Source organism: Xiphophorus hellerii, chromosome 14 (assembly GCF_003331165.1).
Source record: "Xiphophorus hellerii strain 12219 chromosome 14, Xiphophorus_hellerii-4.1, whole genome shotgun sequence".
Taxonomy (NCBI): domain Eukaryota; kingdom Metazoa; phylum Chordata; class Actinopteri; order Cyprinodontiformes; family Poeciliidae; genus Xiphophorus; species Xiphophorus hellerii.
This window is the reverse complement of record NC_045685.1, coordinates 28,928,578-28,948,792: the sequence shown is the minus strand read 5'-3', so window position 1 is coordinate 28,948,792 and position 20,215 is coordinate 28,928,578. Positions and strand designations below refer to the sequence as shown.

General features: G+C 41.6%; 3 protein-coding genes, 2 long non-coding RNA genes and 1 other non-coding gene across 10 annotated transcripts; 2 read left to right on the top strand and 4 right to left on the bottom strand.

The window, feature by feature from the left end:
• Window positions 1-896: 896 nt before the first annotated feature.
• On the bottom strand, window positions 897-3,871 carry LOC116732051 (osteocalcin 2-like). Of its 3 annotated transcripts, none has more exons than XM_032581981.1 (7): window positions 3,353-3,839; window positions 3,218-3,280; window positions 2,616-2,720; window positions 2,414-2,452; window positions 1,602-1,628; window positions 1,423-1,491; window positions 897-1,277 (listed from the first exon to the last, which is right to left on the bottom strand). In XM_032581981.1, exons 1-7 carry the CDS (start codon window positions 3,404-3,406, stop codon window positions 1,023-1,025), a joined length of 612 nt encoding a protein of 203 aa, XP_032437872.1. In that variant the 5' UTR covers window positions 3,407-3,839; the 3' UTR covers window positions 897-1,022. The 3 variants fall into 3 exon arrangements, with proteins under 3 accessions (XP_032437872.1, XP_032437874.1, XP_032437873.1); XM_032581983.1 differs by lacking the exon at window positions 3,353-3,839 and adding an exon at window positions 2,807-2,824 and having other exon boundaries at window positions 2,616-2,768; XM_032581982.1 differs by lacking the exon at window positions 1,423-1,491 and having other exon boundaries at window positions 3,353-3,871.
• A 7,803-nt stretch (window positions 3,872-11,674) lies between these two features.
• LOC116732030 (trafficking protein particle complex subunit 1-like) lies at window positions 11,675-14,496 on the bottom strand. 2 transcript variants are annotated; one of them, XM_032581964.1, is made up of 5 exons: window positions 14,383-14,496; window positions 13,910-14,008; window positions 13,700-13,770; window positions 13,483-13,621; window positions 11,995-12,123 (listed from the first exon to the last, which is right to left on the bottom strand). In XM_032581964.1, the coding sequence occupies exons 2-5, from the start codon at window positions 14,006-14,008 to the stop codon at window positions 11,995-11,997; spliced, it is 438 nt and encodes a 145-aa protein (XP_032437855.1). In that variant the 5' UTR covers window positions 14,383-14,496. The 2 variants fall into 2 exon arrangements, with proteins under 2 accessions (XP_032437854.1, XP_032437855.1); XM_032581963.1 differs by lacking the exon at window positions 14,383-14,496 and having other exon boundaries at window positions 11,675-12,123.
• On the bottom strand, window positions 12,225-13,475 carry LOC116732035 (uncharacterized). The gene is made up of 2 exons (XR_004341693.1): window positions 13,300-13,475; window positions 12,225-13,269 (listed from the first exon to the last, which is right to left on the bottom strand). It is a non-coding gene; the product is annotated as an uncharacterized LOC116732035 (long non-coding RNA).
• A 117-nt stretch (window positions 14,497-14,613) lies between the features above and the next one.
• Window positions 14,614-16,495, top strand: psmb6 (proteasome 20S subunit beta 6). Of its 2 annotated transcripts, none has more exons than XM_032581956.1 (7): window positions 14,614-14,748; window positions 15,377-15,444; window positions 15,519-15,584; window positions 15,673-15,738; window positions 15,823-15,952; window positions 16,046-16,190; window positions 16,312-16,495. In XM_032581956.1, exons 1-7 carry the CDS (start codon window positions 14,650-14,652, stop codon window positions 16,437-16,439), a joined length of 702 nt encoding a protein of 233 aa, XP_032437847.1. In that variant the 5' UTR covers window positions 14,614-14,649; the 3' UTR covers window positions 16,440-16,495. The 2 variants fall into 2 exon arrangements, with proteins under 2 accessions (XP_032437847.1, XP_032437846.1); XM_032581955.1 differs by having other exon boundaries at window positions 16,046-16,239; window positions 16,296-16,495.
• A 35-nt stretch (window positions 16,496-16,530) lies between these two features.
• On the top strand, window positions 16,531-16,602 carry trnad-guc (transfer RNA aspartic acid (anticodon GUC)). Its single transcript has one exon. It is a non-coding gene; the product is annotated as a tRNA-Asp (tRNA).
• Window positions 16,603-18,975: 2,373 nt separating this feature from the next.
• On the bottom strand, window positions 18,976-19,950 carry LOC116732038 (uncharacterized). Its single transcript, XR_004341697.1, has 3 exons — window positions 19,758-19,950; window positions 19,239-19,392; window positions 18,976-19,160 (listed from the first exon to the last, which is right to left on the bottom strand). It is a non-coding gene; the product is annotated as an uncharacterized LOC116732038 (long non-coding RNA).
• Window positions 19,951-20,215: the final 265 nt, after the last annotated feature.

Genomic DNA, 20,215 nt, shown 5'->3' with positions numbered 1-20,215 from the left:
GTGGTGCTAAGCCGTTCAGTGATTTATAAACTAACATCAGGATTTTAAAGTCTATTCTTTGAGCTACAGGGAGCCAGTGGAGGGACTTTAAAACTGGTGTTATGTGCTCTATCTTCCTGGTTTTAGTGAGAACGCCAGCAGCAGCATCTGGATCAGCTGCAGCTGTTTGATTGATTTGTTGGACAGACCTGTGAAGAATCTCCCAGAACAACATTCAGTTTTAATCTGAGTTAATCTACAGAAACTCTTTAATTTCCGTTTGGAACAATAAATTATTCTGGAACCGATTCTATTCGATTGGACGTTATTGGGTCTGCAGACTGATCAGAACCGATCGGCTGCAGCCCGACTCTTCAGTCCTCTGGTGGAGACAGAGCAGGATGGTTCTCCTCTGGGTCGGCCCGGTTCTGAAGCGGTTCTGATCCGGTCGTTGCTGGGAGCTGGTTCTGACCCGAAGCAGAGAGCAGACTTTACATCCAGCACCAGAGCCTTACCCTCCAAACAGAACTTGAGGACTGAGACAGACCGGGTCCACCGGGTCGGATCCTGGTTCGGACGTTCTGGACTCCAGAGGTTCTGATCCACTGAGTTGAACCTGGACTCCTGGTTCTGAGTCTGATCCGTTCTACCGGACCACACAGAGACAACAGAACCAGTGTGGTTCTGGTTCTGGTCGGGATGCTGAGCTCTCATTCAGAGCCCAGATGGTTTCCTGACATCGACCCAAACTTCAGGAACCAGAGCAGAACCTGGTGACCCGACATTTTGGACCAGGTTCTGGTCAGAACCGGTCCGGTTCAGCGGACCAGAACCATGGAGTCAGTTCCGCTCTGCTCCACATGAGGGTGCTGTGTGTGACCTCTGACCTCTTTATGCAGATAAAACAGGAACTCTGATGGATGTAAATATTTTTATTAAATCATCAGATTATTGATTATTGATCATCTAATGAGCTTCAGTAATAGCAGCTCAATCAGCTACATGGTTACTATAAAGGTGAACAGCAGGGGGCGTGGTCTCTGCTACAGCGCCAGCTCTAGCCCTGTCTCATCACCATGGAAACCAGGAAGGTGAAAGGTCGTTCCATCTGAACCCTCCAGGCTGTCATCTGTTAGAGGATGAAGGTTATTCTTCTCCTCTTCCTCGGCTTCGCTGGCGTCTCCACCTGCTGATCGCAGCGTAGCTCCACCCACACTGTCCAAGGACACGCCCCTTTCTATGACGTCCCCGCCCACTTCCTGGCTGTTCAGGAGGTGGAGCGAGGTCTGGAGCAACACCTGGGGGAGACAGGAAGGTGGGCGGGGTTAGAGGTGGGTGGAGGGTGGGCGGGGCTTAGAGGAAGGAGTCATGCGGGGTTAAAGGTCGAGTTGCAATTGGAGAGCAGAAATCGTGAGTTTCGTGAAGCCATGTTGTTGATGTCACCTGATCTCGTCCTCCATCTGTCAGACTGGTGGTGCTGGTGATACTGGGAGGCAGCAGCAGCTCTGAGCTCTGACACACACACACACACACACACACACACACACACACACACACACACACACACAGCCGGATCAGCTGACCTTTCTACAGGAAGTGATCTTTAAGTAAAGACGCCTCACCTCCTCAGAGTCCATCTGCTCCACCGCCTGCAGGAAGTGACATCATCAGATCAGACAGACATGATAGAATAGAATAGAATTACTTTATTCATCCCAGCAGGGAAATTACTTCGCAGTTACAGCATAGAGACAAGACACAATAACAACTACCACTGAGTAGTAGTTGTAGATAAAATAAAAAATTAAATATAAAATGCTGTTAATATAAAAGCAGCTTAGAGCAGTCCTTGCAAAGATTCAAAAAATGCAGATATGTATATGTAAATATATGTACAGTAAGTGTGCCATAGTGCAGTTGTGCGAAATCGGACTGATTAGTGCAGAACAATGATTTAGCTTTTATTGTACAGTGAGATGGCCTGTGGCAGGAAGGATTTCCTGTATCTGTCCCTACGACAGCGGAGCTGGAGCAGCCTATGTGAGAAGGTGCTCTGCTGTCTGTCCACTATGTGGTGGAGAGGGTGCTGTTTATTGTCCATCATAGACAGAACCTTCTTCAGTGTCCTCCTCTCCACCACAGTTTCCAGGGACTCCAGCCTTAGTCCCAGTACAGAGCCAGCTTTCCTGATGATTTTGTCCAGTCTATTAGAGTCGCTGGCTCTGATGCTGCTGATAATGTCACTGAACAAGAGATTTATAACCTCAGAGTGTGTATTATTAAATATGTGTCTGTGTGTTTTTGTGTGCGTGTATCTGTGTGTGTGTGTCTCGCTCTCTGTGTGTTATTGTGTGGGGGTGTGTGTTATTGTGTGTGCGTGTGTGTTATTGTGTGTGCGTGTGTGTTATTGTGTGTGTTATTGTGTGTGTGTTACCGTGTCCTCCTGCTGTCTTTCCTTCAGCAGTTGAAACGTCTGTGAAAACATTCAACATTAATTTACTGCTAGTAGTGAAGCATCTCTCTCATCGTAGATCTTGGATCCTCTTACTGTTGCTATGGTCATGTAGACCTGCTGCTGAGCATTATGGGTAATGTAGTTACATGTAGGGTAACTCAGAACTGGTTCTGGTTCTTACCATGGACCTCTGGCTGGACTCTGAGGAGTCTGATGATGATGAGGAGGAGGAGGATGAAGAGGAGGACGATGTCCTCTGTGGCGGGTCCGACGGGGCGGCGGTGACCTGCAGACAGAACCCAGCAGCACCATGACCGATCATTTGGTTCTAGTTCTGGACTGGACTGGATTGGGTCGGTTAACGGTTCTGGTTCTTTTGACTCTGCTGGACTTCATGGGACATGAAGTCACCGACAGAGACCGGTTCTGAACCAAGGTGGACCGGTTCCCCTGGTTACCAGGGCAGAACCGAACCGGTGGTTCTGACTCTAAATGTTTAATCAGTTTAATCTGTAGAACATGTGGAGATGGACCATCGGAACCACCAGAACCACAGTGGAACCTGTCAGTCTGACAGGTCCGTCCACTCTAAGGTCCGTTTGTCTAAGGTTCTGGTCACTCTAAGGTCCGTTTGTCTAAGGTTCTGGTCACTCTAAGGTCCGGTTCTCTCCTCACATGATCCTGAAGCCTTTCGGTCCACTTGGATTCTTCTGGGCTTTAAAGCTCCAGCTCTGGACCAGAACCAGAGTCCAGTTCCCATCAGAACCTTCTGTAAAACCTTACCGCAGTTTGGGCCACTTGCTGCTGCAGAACCATCAGAACCAGGTCTCCATGTTTCCCAGGAAGCTGTTCAAAGACAAACACGGGTCAGTGATCCGGATCGATTCTGATAGAACCCGTCATCAGGTCCAGTCTTACAGGAGCAGCCTGGTTCTGATTCAGCAGGCTGAGGAAGATCAAACACGTCCACATCCTGGTCCGATCCGGCAGCAGCTGCTCCAAGCCGAGGACGGGTCCGGGTTCTGGTTCTGTCCTGACTGGTTCTGCTGGTTCTGGTCTCTTATTGTCCTGAACAGGAAGTGGGCGGTGGTCATGTGACCCGCGGTTCCGCCCCGCTCCTCCAGCCCATCGACCTCAACGACAGGCTGATTTACGGCCCGGTTCTGGTTCTGGTTCTGGTTCTGGTGTTGCTTCATGTCTGAGGGGAACCGCAGGAAGCTCTGTCATCAGAACATTCCTGGAATAACTCCAGAACCGCCTCCATTCCGGGTCAGAACTTTGTCCTCCACCCACATAGCAGGTCGACCCGGTCTGGTCCGGTTCTGGAAAAACCTCTGGTACTGCAAACTGGATGTCAACCAGACTGGGACCAGACTGGTAATGATGGTTCACCTGAGGCAGGACACACCTGGACCGGACCGGGCCAGAAACAGAAGTTAAGTCCAGTTATTGTTGCTGAAAAACTTTGTTTCCAGTAACTTCTGTCACTGGGTGGCTGAGGGACGCCACTGGGACAAAACCAGTAAATGTCAACCACGTCTGATGTTTAATTTCAAAATAAAAGCATGGCAACTTAAGGGGAAAATAGTCTTATTTTAATAGGCTTTTATTTTGAAATTAAACAGCGATGTGGACGACATTTCCTGGTTTCTGTCACCCAGAAGTTGCTGGAAGTTTTTCAGCGTTGCTTAATGTCCCCAATTATTTCTGATACTTTATTTATTTTTGCAACTCCAAAAATACGAAGTCTAAACATGAAGCCTCTGGAAATCTACTTGCAGTAGATCAAACATGAACCGGATGTGAGCTTTTACTCTGAAAGGAGCTCGTACATTAGGGTGCCGTAATGTCTTGTGCCGGGGGGCACGTAAAAATCGAGTTTTTACTGTCATTTTCAAAGAGGCGGAATGACGGATAACTTTACCGCAAAGCTATCTGAGGATAGAACCGATAACTTTACCACAAAGCTATCTGAGGATAGAACCAATAACTTTACTGCAAAGCTATCTGAGGATAGAACCGATAACTTTACCACAGTTTTACACTGGAGATGGAAACAGATTCTTCAATATAAATGTTGTGTTTGAAATTAGAATGTTGTCATAAAGAATCATTGCAGGCAGTGAAGTGCAGAGCCTCACCTGTTATTATGGAAAATAATATATAATGATAAAATCATTTATATTGCTATTTTCACCCTGTGGTTTGTACTGTAATTTTTTTATTTAGCTCAACCAATTCTGATTATTTTATTCTTCAAAATCTGAATTTTCGCATTTTCCCATTCAAACGCTCAGCAGGTGAAGCAGCAGCAGCTGAGCCTCACCTGGACTGATCAACCTCTGACTAACTGCACTGGCTGCTATTCTATGAGACCAGGATCCTCCTGTCTGAATGTCGCCAATAAAATGGTTAAAAACATTTAATGTATGAACTGATTGTCCATCATTTAGCTAATATATATAATGTTCAGTGTTTGTTGTCACCAGCTGTGTGTGTGACGTGTTTCTGTGCTGAGCAGCATCAGAAACCAGAGAACAGACTGGAGGAGAGGCAGGCAGGCAGTTCTCTGGCCTCATGGCAGGGGGCGCTCATGATCCCAGACACTGAGACTCCACAGAGTAAGAGACAGTTTTTAAAAAAAATTTTATTGAATATATAAGAATAACAATAACAACCTCAAACAACACGTCAATAACAGACATTACAAAAAAACTAATATCACAACTCCTGCTGTTTACAAAACCAATTAGATGCAAGGCTAAAACAATGTATTAAAATAATGAAAAAATTTAAAAAATAGATAAATGTATTGACTATTTGTCCCAAAAACTTAATTCCAAAATCGAAAAAATTCAAATCTCAAAAGTGATCAAAGCAAAATGAAATAAACTCAAACAGTCAATACTGGGCATCATGGGTTCTGGTTTACGCAGTCCAACAAAAGGTCAAACAGTCAAAATGCAGCTCTTTGTTTACTTTATTCAGTTTTTTTGGCTAAAAACAAGTTACAGGCTTCAGATAAACCTACCCTAACTCCTGCACCTGTTCTCACTGATAAAACTGACTGACTGACTGATGACAGACAGGTAAAAACCATAAGACCACCCATCTGCCCCTAGACTCATCTAAACTCTACGTATTTATACTGTGAAACACACCCACTTCCCAAACTGAAATCAATTAACTAATTAAGTGAATTACTAACCAAAAACTTATTTAGAAACAACAAAATAAACATTCTAATTATAAATCAACTACAAAACAAACAAAAAAAAAATTAAATAATCTACATTCTAAACTTTAACTGAAAATAATGGAGAAATAGCTCCTACAGATAAAATAAAATAAGATAAAATAACTTAATCAGAGGGGACTACTAACTGAAATTCTTCCATTAACTCAAACAATTTAATTGCGTTTAAATTCTGCATCTTTCTCAGAAATCTTTTAAAAAAGGAAAGATCATTTTTTAGAGCAGAGAATGAGAGGCAGCATTTTGCATAGCGACATTTATGGATATAATATTTGGTTATAATCATCAGAACATTGACTAAAAATTAAAATATTTTTTCTTTGATAGATAAACCGAATTTAATGTTTTGTAAGGAAATAAAATCCACATTTATTGTTTTAGAAGACAGAAAGTTTCAAAGTTGATCCCATAAGTTTAATATTTCTTTACATTCTTAAAACAAATGTTTAGTTGTTTCCAACTGAGTTTTACAAAAAACACAATTCTCAACATTAAACTTAAATCTCTCTCTTAAGAACTCATTGGAAGGATATATGTTATTTATTATTTTAAAATGTAATTCCTTATATTTAGGAGGAATTGGGAATTTCAAATAATTTGTCCTAATTTTGACTATCATAGATTTGTTAACATTTTGTAAGAGAACTGTGCTTTTTGTTCTTCCTGGGTACATAATATTTATAGATACTGATTCAAAAACCTGTTATTGCATTTATTATCTCTAATGTCCACATGCTCAATTTGAATCTTATGGAGTCTTGGAATAAAGAAATGAGGTAAATAGTTTTTAACTGACTGAATGAGGACATTAGGGAAACTATATAAAACTTTCTTATAAATTGTTAGTGAACAATCAGCTCCATACTTCCTGTTAAATTCCTCCAAACTTAGAATTTCACCATTTCCATCCAGTAAATGAGTAATTGACCAGATTTGTTTATTCCACCAATCTTCTAGAAACATAGATTTCCTACACATAGAATGGCTCTGTTGTTCCACAGTGGGACATTATGAGGCTGAAGTTGTTTAAACATTAACTTCCTCTGTAACAAAACCTGTTGGTGGAAATTAGAGAGTTATAGGGAGTTTAGATAATTCAAAATCACATTTCAATAACAGCTCAATACCTCCAACTTTTTGAAATACGAACGACGGCATAACAAACCAAATAAGATCACCGTTTTTTAAAAAGGACTGAAGCCATCTAATTTTTAAAGCACCATTCATAATTTCAAAATCGATTGCCTTGATACCACCTTCCTCAAAATTTTTTAGCAAATCACTTTTTCTGATGTAATGGTGCTTGTTTTTCCAAATAAAGTTAAAATTTCATCTGTTAATCTGTTTTATGATATTTGGAGGGACGGCTAAGGAACATGCAGGAAACGTCAGCCTGGTTAAGGATTCAGTTTTTGTTTATAAAGTTCTACCAAACAACATCAAGCCTCTTTGAAGCCAAATATTTAAGGTTTTGCCACATTTATCAATGTTGTCTTGTAAATCTTTTCTAACACTGGTAGCTTTAATCCACATGCCTAAGTATTTAACTTCATTTTTAACTGGAATATTGAAAATTGAAGAATCAGAGCAATTATGGATACTCATAATTTCACATTTATTTACATTTAGCTGCAGCCCTGAGGCTGAGAGAACAACTTTATTTCCTTTAGAGCTGGAGGAATTTGTTCTTTGTTTTTTAGGAAGAGGGTTGTATCATCTGCAAATTGGCTAATGATTATTTTCTGGTTATTTATTTCCAGACCTTCAATATTAGAGTTTTTAATTGTTATTGCAAGTAGTTCTGTGACTAAAATAAATAAGAGAGGCGAGATACTGCAGCCTGGTCTGATTCCTCTTTCTACTGTGAATCTGGGGCATGTGACAGAGACACACAGCTTAATATTAATATATAATAATATATATAAGTGTTAATATTGGTGTTTAACATGGTAATCATATTAAGAAAACTATTTCCAAAACCAATAATATAAATAAATTGATAAATAGATTTGTGTAAATCTAAAAACAACATAAAACCATCATCTTTTATTAATGACTATAATCAATCAGGTCCAGAGCCAGGCGCATGTTGTTATGATGGATCTGCCTTTTAGAAAACCGGATTGGGTTTGACTAATTATTTTAGGTAAACCAGTTTTTAACCTTTAGTTAAGATCTTGTAGTCAGTGATCAAAAGCGTGATAGGTCTTAAATTATTTACATTTTTCTTATCTTTACCAGGTTTTAGGATTAGTTTAATTACACCTTGTTTTATAGTTTCTTTCCTACTAACACATTCTTCTACAGCCTGAAACAACAAAAGTTTTAAATCCTCCCAGAAATGTTTATAAAGATTAGCTGTGAGGCCGTCTGGCGGTCAGAAGCCATATTTCTTATAGAAATGTCAAATTCAGAGATTCTTGGCTCCTCATCACAAATTTCCTTGAAGTTTTCATCAATAACAGGAACTAGATTACTTATTTTATCAAAAAAGGATGAAGTAATTTGTTCTGTATGTGAAGATTTATAAAGATTACTATAAAACTTAAATACTTCTTCTGTTATTCTCTTAGTCTCAGAACATTCCACTTCATCAGTTATAAGACTATTAATTATTATATTCCTGTCTACGTTTTTCTAAGTTACAAAAGAAAGCACTATTTTTTTCTCCTTCTTCGATCCACCTGGCTCTGGACCTTACATAAGCACCTTTTGCCCTATTTATGTATATCTCATCTAATTTAGATTGCAATTTATTTATTATTTCTTTATCCTCATCAGTCCAACTTAATTTTCTGTAAAGTGACATAAGATCTTTAATCACCATTGTCTCTTCTGCTTTTATTTTTCTATGTAACTCTTGACCAAATTTAATTGAATATTTTCTAATACTATATTTCAAGTATTCCCATTTAAGAATTGGTGTTTCAATAGAATTGTCACTTGATATATTTAGAATAAGTTCCTTAATAAATTGACAAAACTCTAAGTTTGTAAGAAGGTTTGAATTAAATTTCCAGTAATTATTGGGTTTAGAACTTCTATCTACTTTTTGTAGTTTTAAATTGATAATGCAGTGATCACTTAAAGGACAGTTTGCTATCTCTGTTTCTTTAATACACTCTAGGACTGCAGCAGATACCAGCCAATAATCAATACCTGATCTACTATAACCATTAGGTTTGTGCCAGGTGAACTGTTTGACTCCACTGTGTAGCGCTCTCCACACGTCTAGTAATTTTGTGTTACTAACAAATTCTTTAAGAATAGGATTTGGAGTTTCTTTGACCAGCAGTGAAGGCCATCGATCCATCGATCCATCGGTCCATCGATCCATCGGTCCATCGATCCATTGATCCATCGGTCCATCGATCCATTGATCCATCGATCCACCGATCCATTGATCCATCGATCCATCGATCCATTGATCCATCGGTCCATCGATCCATTGATCCATCGATCCATCGATCCATTGATCCATCGATCCATCGGTCCATCGATCCATTGATCCATCGATCCATCGATCCATTGATCCATCGATCCATCGATCCATTGATCCATCGGTCCATCGATCCATTGATCCACCGATCCATCGATCCATTGATCCATCGATCCATCGATCCATTGATCCATCGGTCCATCGATCCATTGATCCATCGATCCACCGATCCATTGATCCATCGATCCAAACATTCATCTGGAGTTAAAAGTTGAAATCCCCTCCAACTACGATATGATCAGTAGGAAAATTAGCAGTGAGCTCCACAATAACTCTTGTTATTTGATGTAACAGATTCCTGTTGTATTGATCATTATTATATCCATAAATGTTTAACAAAATTATTGGGACATTATCAACTTCTAAAACACAGGCTACCCAATGTCCATCCTTATCTGCTTTCTCACTCAAAATCTTACTGGACACCTGAGAAAGCAGATGGCGACTCCAGCAGGTCCATTTGTCCCTGAAGAGAATTTTATCTCCCCATTGCTGCGACCAGAACTTCACGTCAGATGCATCAGAATGAGTTTCCTGTAAAAAGCTGCAGTGTGCTTGTTGTCCTTTACAAAACAAAAAACTGCTTTCCGTTTAAGTGAGTCTTTTAGTCCATTTGTGTTAAAAGAAACTAAAGAAAAATCGGTTTTTAACTGAACAGTAGAACAGATGAACACATGAACAGATGAACACATGAACAGATGAACACATGAACACATGAACAAACGGTTTAGGAGAGTGAAAAGGTCCCATTAACAGAACTGTCCTCTACCTTTCCATATTCATTTCTGCTGCATCTCACTTCTCAGCTGAAGAAATATCCATGATGCGTTTTCCTTCAATGAACCCAAACGGGCCCTGCTACCCGCAGCTTTGCCTTCTTTTCTTGCTTTTTCAATTTTTGGCCACATAGCTTGTCTTGCTTTCCAATCTTCTGGTGTCAAATCTTCAGAGAAGCGAACTCCTTCTTCAAGTTTTACTTCTCTTCCAGATGTCGTCTCACAAACAGAATAATAACCTGTCTGTCCCTGTTATGCATCTTTCGACCCACTCTGGACAACATCAACCTCTTCATCCATCTTTGAAGCCAAATCAGGTGCAATTTTGCCCAGAAGCGCCACAACTTCATCTCGGATGTTCTCACCAGACTTTTCCTTTTTCCCTTTATGCCGAGGCTCCACCGTCTTTTATATCTTTCACTGTTCAGGTCTCCTTCTTTCAACTGCATGTTCTCTTTGGAGAGTGTATCCACTTGTTTCTCCAATTCTATTATTTTCTTTTTGCAATCGTTTAGCTCCTCTGAGTTGAGCTGAACCGATTTAGCAATAGCCGCTAGCAGAGCACTGTGCTGCTTTATTTGCATGCCAACTTCTTCCATGCGGTCATTTAATTTCTGTCCTAAGGAACTTATAGCTCTTAAAATAGCCTCAGTGTTCATTTGATCCTGGGACGAACCTTTGGTTCTTTTTTCCATGTGTGTGTTTTTTTCCGGAGTGCTGGTCGGGGTTCTGGTCGGGGTTCTGGTCGGGGTTCTGGCTTCCCTTTCCCGTTTGCCAGCTGCAGCTGATTCCATTGGCACAGAATAGTCATGATCACTTTTAGAATGCAAAGTCTTGACTGCAGGTGGCAGAAACTTGTTGCTTTTCTTCATACTTCAAGCTGAGAACTGATTATTATAAATATTTACTAGTAGTTTTACTTCATAACGTAGTTTAGAGTCGGGAGCTCAGAGAAACATGACTGCCCTGTCCGCCATCTTCTCGGAACTCCAGAGTAAGAGACAGTAACAGTCGTGGAGCTAGCCGTGGAGCTAGTCATGGTGCTAGCCGTGGAGATAGTCATGGAGCTAGCCGTGGAGCTAGTCGTGGAGCTAGTCGTGGAGCTAGCCGTGGAGCTAGTCGTGGAGCTAGTCGTGGAGCTAGCCGTGGAGCTAGTCGTGGAGCTAGCCGTGGAGCTAGCCGTGGAGCTAGTCGTGGAGCTAGCCGTGGAGCTAGCCGTGGAGCTAGTCGTGGAGCTAGCCATACAGTAAAGTGCAGCGATATATTTATAGTTTTCTCCTCTTACCACAGCGATCACTTATTAATAATCACAAAATAATCATTAAACCTAAAACCGAGTTAATCCAGATCTGACCTTTGACCTGTGACATCATCACCAGCAGCCAGACCAGAACAGTTCTACTGCAGCGACCCGGTTCCACTGATCCGGACCACCATGATGGATCTGGTTCTTCCATCAGAACCAGGCAGGTTGGTCTGGACTTCATCTCCATCAGAACCAGAACCAAGGAGCAGAACTGCTCCAGATGTTAAAGGTTCTGTTGGGTCAGAACCACCGATCATCAGGAGACGTTTGGGTTTCAACCAGAACAAAAACTTTAATTGGTTCTGCTCAGCCCATTTGGACTCTGACCCGGTTCAGCTCAGATTGGACCTCTGAGGTTCTGAAGCATCAACAGTTAACGGGTCAAGAACCACAGAACCAACCGGACCGGTCAAACTTCACTTTATTAAACACAGAACAACTCAATAAATACAGCAAGCCCGACCCGGTTCTGCTGACCCGGTTCTGCTCCATCCAGTGTTCTGGTCCAGATCCAGACTGTTCTGATGTTGGAGCGATTCTGGTTCTGAAGGACAGAGAGAAGTGGGTCAGGAGTCGGGTCAGAACCAGAACCGGTCAGGCGGGCTGTAGTACGGCAGGATGAGAAGCGGTTCAGGAGTTGGGTCAGAACCAGTCAGGCGGCGCGTGGGCTGTAATACGGCAGGATGAGAAGCGGGTCAGGAGTCGGGTCAGAACCAGAACCGGTCAGGCGGCGCGTGGGCTGTAATACGGCAGGGAGCGGATGAAGGAGTCCAGTCTGGTTCCGAACAGCTCGCTGTCCAGAGGCTGGCAGGACGGAACCAGCGGGTTCTTCACCACCAGGTCCACATAGAGCTGCAACACAGACGGGTCGGTCAGAACCTGGAACTGGACCAGAACCAGAACCGTTCTGGACCTGCCATCAGAACTGGACCAGAATTGTTCTGATATCTGCATTGGTCCCAACATAGAAAAACATTTCTAGATCAAGTATCGATGGCAGTGTGCTGGTCCATAAGGCTGATCTAGGAGGTCTAGTTCTATGTTTTGTGCCCCGCCACAATAAAAGCCCCAGACCTTCTGAATCAAGTTGTTTTATTTCTATGTTCAAAGCGTATCAGATAAATTTATATCTACGCTTTTTGTGTTTCTATGATGTAAAGATCTTTGAACCTCCCTGATGCTGAAATGTGCTGCACTAATAAACTTGATTGATTATTGATTATTACAGATATATCCCCTATATTTATGCACTTATCTAAACCATAATGAGACAAATTTAAGTATCTTGAAACATTAAATTTTACTTTATTTTGAAAAGCCGATACCCTTGATGCGTTTCCTTTCCTAACAGATGGTGTGGAGGCCTTCACAGCTTTATTGATTATTAGTTTGAAGTTAGCACATGGCTAATTAGCCTGATCACATGACTCAGGCTACATGCTAACAGTTAGCAGAGAAAACATCCACCATGAAGAAACAAAACCAGGCAGGATGAATTCAGTTCCTCAGGATGAGCTGCTGAACTTTTATTGTTTCAGAAAATGATTATGATCCACATCATGCTAACGGCTCTACTCTGACTGAGCAGCGCTGACCAACTGCTTCTAAACACCTGAAATAAAATAATTATGTCAGGTGAAAAAACATCGTCCAACATGTTATAGTTATTGATTTATGCTTATTTGAGGAAATCATAGCTGAGCATTGTTGAGACGTTCAGGAACAATTCGATTCCTCTGAACGGAGGGAAGCAGCTGCTGCTTGTTTTTGACACTTAGCCTGATTCTACAGCTCCGTTTACTATTATCTTTATTTAAATCAAAGTTATTTAAATAACAATAGATAAATACAATTGATAGAAATGTGAGGATAATTTTCATATTTTATGTTGCAGAAGAGGATTTTTGTATCTTTGCAACATTTGAACAAATATTAATTTTAAATGTTTAAAGTCAATTTAGCACTATTTATTGGTATTGGCTCAATATCGGCAGACACCTCAAATATTGGATCAATATCGGCAGATACCTCAGATATGGACCGGTATTGGAAGTGAATGCATCGGTGCATCTATTTAGAACCCAGAGAGACTAAAACCTGATTCTCCTCCAGAACCAGAACCGGGCTGTGAGTGTGTGTGTGTGTGTCTCCTACGTTACTGTAGATGTGCTGCTGTGTGTGTGTGTGTGTGTGTGTGTGTGTGTCTCCTACGTTGCTGTAGATGTGCTGCAGCGTGTCCCTGGCGTTGCTCACTGACAGATCCGTGTTCATGACAAACTTCAGGCCGCTGGCCGTCTCGTAGTAATGGAGGCGGTACTTACTGGTCTGGAAGGACAGGAAGCCGTCCTTCCTTGGGATGCGCTAAGGACCGTAGCAGGACAGAAGGACAAACTGGTAACCTGGCAACCAGGCAGCTAATGAAGGATACATGTCCTGAGGAGACATCTTGCTGACGAAAGACCTAATGGAGAACAGCATCCCGTACATCAGCTTGAACTCCTGCAGACACACACACACACACACACACACACACACACACACACACACACACACACACACACACACACACACACACAGAGACTAGTTACTGACTGGTTAATGCTGGTTGCTTATTAAGTTTGTTTCTGTGTGACGTCACCTCATCCTTAGAGATCCCCGCCTGCTTCTTCCGGTTCCATTCATTATAAAACAAGCAGCTCCCATTCCGGTCAAATATGTACAGATTATGAACCGTCATCTGAAGCACAAATTCCCGGACAAACAACAACCAATCAATCAATAATCAATAAATCCTGCTAATAAATAGTGACAATAACTCAAGCTATGCCGAATCAGCGATCTGCTTCTCCATGTTTACAGTATTTATTGCAGTAATTTTCTACCGTGTCTTCAAAGTTTTAAATGTTGGAATCAAAATGTAAAGTTTTTTTTTAATGGAGTCTGGTTCACCGCGGCGGTCAGATGGAGTTTAAAAGCCCAAAAAACGAATTAAAGCCCAAAATCCACACTAAACTTACAGACACATACAGTTAGAGAGATCCTGAGATTAGGAAAAAAAAAGTGAACGTTAAAACAACAACAATCTGACTTTTTGAATCGGGAACTGTTTACCTTCTCTTCCTGTCTCCGTCAGGACCTCACTGCGTAGCTGTTCGCTTACATGCCGGATTTATAGTTACGGGTATTTTTATTTATTTATTTTTAGTGTCTTTAGTTGTGTTTTTAAGCAGACAGTATATTATGGATAGTGAACTGCTTATCACTGTTTTCACTTCAGAGGTTTCCACTTCAGTGCCTGCGTAAAATGAATTAAATCCCGGCGGTATTAACGGACACCTCCTCCTTTACTCAGTGTTGAGCTAAGTAAGAGTAAAAAAAATGGCGGCCGCAGCGTCTATGATGCCGATCTTCGGTCATCACATTTCCTCGAAAAATGACCTGGTTCCGGACTGGAGCAGGGAGGAAGTCAGCACAGGGGTAGGTGCGGGGCTGGCGGGACCAGAGTGGACTGCATTCGGGTCGGTTCGGTTCTTGATGGAGTAATTTTAAATCAGAAATGTGTCGGAATGAGACAGCAGATATGCTGCAGCTAGCTGTAGCTAACGTTAGCTCACGCTGGTTTATTAAAGATTAGAAAGTTAAATAAAGTTCAGAACTGATAATTGTTAATAAAGGTCTTAAGGGCCAAAAACATTAAATAAAGTTTCGAACCGGTCCGGGAGCAGAACTTCCGTCGGTCTGACCCGCTCAGTGGTTCTTTTATTATGTCGGAGGGATGGCTAATGCTCCTGTTTCTATTGCCGGACAAAACGTTTTTTAAAGCTAATGTGTCCGATAATGAGCTGGTAAAATGAAAGTGAGTTTAACAGTGACATAAAAACATGCTCTCTGTCCGATAATTGGCGCAGGACTTAGCTGTTGTAAAACGCACCTCTGGCAAAAAAAAGAAGCGGTCGTCAGTTGATGCTTCTATTATCGGACATCTCCTTTATGCCTCTCTGTGGTTTGATGGGGTGTCCGATAATTAACTGACTCAGTGAAGGCGACCAGAACCAGCTGAGGTCTGCTGAACAAAACCGTTCTGAGCTTATTGTGTGTGTTTCAGACCACCATCATGGCGGTGGAGTACGATGGAGGAGTGGTGATTGGAGCCGACTCCCGGACCACCACAGGGTAAGGACACCTTAGAGGTTACCATAGTTACCTGTCCCCAGGTAGACTCACCTGTGTACCTCTCCCTCTCTCAGAGCTTACATCGCCAACAGAGTGACAGACAAACTGACCCGAATCCACGACAGGATCTACTGCTGCAGGTCGGTCCTGGTGCTGCTGCAGGAGGATAGCCGGGGTTCTGGTTCTGGTCCCAGTACGGGTTCTAGTTAGTCTCTCTGTGTGTTTCAGGTCTGGATCGGCTGCAGACACTCAGGCCATCGCTGAGGTTGTTTCCTACCAGCTGGGCTTCCACAGGTACCAGACCGGGTTTGTGAGCCTCGTGTGGTTCTGACAGGTGAAGGTCTAACTGTCCTCCTGTCCTCTCTGTCCCCCCCACAGTGTGGAGCTGGACGAGCCCCCCCTGGTGGAGACGGCGGCCAACCTGTTCAGAGCCAGCTGCTACCGGTACCGAGAGGAGCTGATGGCTGGGATCCTGGTGGCCGGCTGGGACCGCAGGAAGGGAGGACAGGTGGGATCACAGGGACACCCGGGGTCCCATGGCCCGGCTCTCATCCGGTTTTGACCCAGTCTAACCTGGTTCTGACCCGGTTCTGTCCTCCAGGTGTACTGTGTTCCCATTGGAGGAATGCTGGTCCGTCAGCCCGTGGCGGTGGGCGGCAGCGGCAGCACCTACGTCTACGGCTTCATGGACTCCAACTACAAACCGGGCCTGAACAAGGACCAGTGTCTGGAGCTGACTGCCTCAGGTAAGGCTGTCGCAGGGCATGCTGGGAGCTGGAGTCCTCAGGATCTGACATTGATAGATAAGAGATAAATCTTTATTGTCATTGTCACAAGGACAACGAAATTCAATTGTGTGTGTTGCAGCTCTGTCTCTGGCCATGGAGAGGGACGGCTCCAGCGGCGGCGTCATCAGGCTGGCCTCCATCTCTGAGGACGGCGTGGAGCGGCGGGTAATTCTGGGAGACCAGCTGCCCCGGTTCTCCACTCACTGAGTGCGCTCACTTCCTCTGTTCGTGTTACATGTGTTAATAAAGGTTTCAGTCTGTTACTCAGCTGGCTGGGCTCAGTTTGTCCTGATCAATCTCCTCGTTAGTATAGTGGTGAGTGTCCCCGCCTGTCACGCGGGAGACCGGGGTTCGATTCCCCGACGGGGAGTGAAGTTTGTTTCAGGTCCCTCTTGAAAATGAGATCTAGATCTCAACGGGGTTTATCTGATTAAATAAAGGAATATTATTATTATCAGTTATCATGCTGGTGCAGTTCCTTTAGACTCCACCAGGGGAGCCAGTCTAACAAGATGCAGTTCCTTTAGGATTCAGCAGGGGGAGCCAGTCTAACATGATGCAGTTCCCTCAGACTCCAGCAGGGGGAGCCAGCTTCTGAGGTCCAGTTCCTCCTTCAGTCTAGCGGTTCATTCCAAGTACACCTCGCTGCAGCAAACAGAATGGGGCGGGGTCGGACAACTGTCAGTCTCATACCTTATATGGAAATGGTGGGGACGGACCACTGTCCGTCTCATACCTTATATGGAAATGGGACTATTTCATTCCGGAAATGAAGGGGGCGCTAGTGACACTATTTCCTGTACCGATCGTGTTATAATAATTATACTAATAATAACGTATTTTATTTGACAACGCCTTTTAAAACACCCAAGAACACTTTCAACATTAAAAATACAAATTAAATAGTAAAAAAATGGCTACAAAACGTGATATGTCACGTGGTATGTCTGTCACGTGGTAAGTCACTTTTTTATTTCCAAATCTTTATTAAATCTTTATTTAAAATTATATTAGTAACAAACAATCTAGAATAAGCAATAAGGAAACATTATGGAGATGTATTTATCTATCCTTACACCCAATCTATCTCAAACAAAAGTCATAAAACATGAATCAAATCAATATTTTGGAGACAAATGTACATTACATTAAGAGCACATTTATCCATCCATTAATTATCATGAATTATCCCTATAGTGGGGTCATGAGGGCTGCTGACCCTGGACAGATCGCCAGTCCGTAGCAGATTAAGAAAACAGATATAAACAAATGAAGTTCAAATAATATATTTTGATGTTGTGAATGGTACTCTTAAAATAAATAAGTTACAATCTAAACTATAATAGCCTCTGGCTTATTAAATAAGAACTAGATGGAAAAGAGGTTTGGTCGGTAAAACATTTAGTCAACAATTTTGGCCAACTTAGTACGTCCATTCACAGCGCACTTTTGTTGTTTATTTGCCAAATATTTTTCTTATTATTCACATTGTGAATATAATTTACAAACAAACCAAAGGACGTCTGAACTTCTAACAAGTGAAGTTCAGAAAACTAGAATATTTTTGGTTGCAGGTGACCTGGCTCAGCTGTTATCATTGTTTACCATAATGTCTCATTGGAAACTTTTGCTATAAGGACTCCAGTTCAACCAGTAAACTGATTGGTGTCCCACTATTCCATTTATAAATTCCATATCAATTCTACCCATTGCAATCGATTCATAAAATAAAGCCCTTAAATATCCAATTGTTGCAAAACCCAAAGAGATTATTTAAAACTTTAAATGCAGCTTCAACCTGGAAAGACTCACACAGAGAGAAAGTTTTAGAAAGTTTATTTGACAAGAAATAATCTTTGGGGCTCGGACCCCGGCAGTAGACACTGCGCTGGTAACTGCCAGAGAGAATGATCTTTTTTCTATATGAAAACCTTTTTGAATAAAGTCACTGGTTACATAAATTAAACCAGTGTGTAAATTCTAACTATAACTGTCTTCATCTCACCTGCTCAGCCAATCATCTGATCATGTGTCTCCATCCCAGCCTAACGGCGCCGGGCTCATCTCCTCCACCCTTCATAAAGTCCGGCTTGATGTGTGCAACTGCTCCTCATCTGAGCTTCCATCACCTCCACCCCGACTACACCTTCGCTCTGCTCGTTTAATCTTGTTTGTAACCGAACAATATGTTTCTGTATGTGCTTGCTTTATTACAAAAAACCCCAAGTTGATTCTGACTGTTAAAACATAAAACAACTTAGCTGTATGTCAGGTTTGTAAAAAAATTTGTATTGATTCCAGTCATTGTTCAAAAAGTATAGGAAACATTGTATTTACACATATAAAATATTGCAAGTTATTAGCTTTGCTTGCATTTAAAATTTTTAAAACAAGGTTATCCTATTGCTAAATAACGCTGTTACAATATATTTACAACTACTTTATTGGTTCTACTCTCTCCAACAAATTACAGCCACAATGTAACTTTGTGTGGAAACGGCACCATTTCTGTGAAAACTAAATAAAGTAAATCAACTGAGCTACAACAAAAGGAACATTCAAAAATGTAAATAATATTGAAAGAACACATTATTAAAAAGGATGACTGCACAAGTCAAAAGGCAAATATTATTTAGCAGAAATGATTTAAAATGGCATGTCACAAAAAAAACGAACAATGTGTGACAACTGAAATGTGTGAAAGACTGAGGAAAGCAACTAATATTCTCCTTGCATTCAGTATTGACAGTCAGTGCAGTGTCCAGGTCGGCCATCACAGTAGTAACCAGGGTACTCTCCTCGTCTTCCATTGCCGGTGAAGCCCACAGTCTTTATATCACCGGTGGCAGGAGGAACACGTTACAACCGCAAAAGGAATCCGGTTTTCTGCCTTGAATGTTTTTGAAAATTTGCCCCAGTTGATCTCACCTGTTAATGAAAAATCGATTTCATGTAGTTGAAATCTAATTTCACATGTTTTAGGTGAAAAAAGTCAAAGGTCCTTACCATCCAGCCAAGCAAAGTGAGTCTTCTTCCTGAAAACTGGGTCAGACTCAACGGCTTCAAAGCACTTGCAGGTCAAAGCCAAGGTGAGGTAAGCTGAGTCTCCCTGTGCTAGCGCCACCTCCTGGAGAACAGCTTCAAGAACATTCAGAGGCATCTGAAAAAAACAAAAAACCAAACAAAATAAAAAATCACATTGCACATTATGATCAGTAAAACAGTAGTTAATAATAGCCATTTCACCAAATACGTTGTTACTCTTACTAGTGTAGTTTATTGCAGTTACTTACTAAAACTATATTGAAGTTGTGCTACTCATCATTAGAGTATCACATCTGGGTTCTACACCCAACTATAATGGCTGCTGTTAGTTTATAAAATATATTAGACTTTCCAGAAATTTAACATTGGTGTACACAACATATTTAAAAAAGATCAACCTTTAAAAATAAAAGAGAAACACTAGAAAACTGGTAAGTATGTAAAAAATATTTTATATTTTTCAAGTGTAGTTATACATACCGTTATGTTGAACCATAGCAGTTTGTGCTAAATGGTTCTGTAGCTTGTATGAGCAAAGGGAACAGAAATATTTATGTTCATGTGGCAAATAGATACGTGGGTCTGTATAATGAAAATAAAAAACAGTTTGAGCATAAAATACATTTCTCAATTATACATGTTATCTACTTTTCTATTTTTATCTAATGGTGCCCTGCGGGATAATAATTAGCTATGCTACATGCTAAAATTAGCCTTCCCCTGTATGAATTACGAATTTCACTAGTTCTTAATTATATTTTCAACCTAATCTAGAAAAGCGTATTGATTTACTATGTGAAAAAATTTAAGAAGGTAAAAATACCTTTTGTTGACTTTGTGAGTTTTGCATTGTTGATCGTGCGCCGAACATCAGTGGAAAAACCTCTTAAACTTCTTTCTTTCTTCTTCTGTTCCTCTTAACTCCGCGTCTTAAGGTA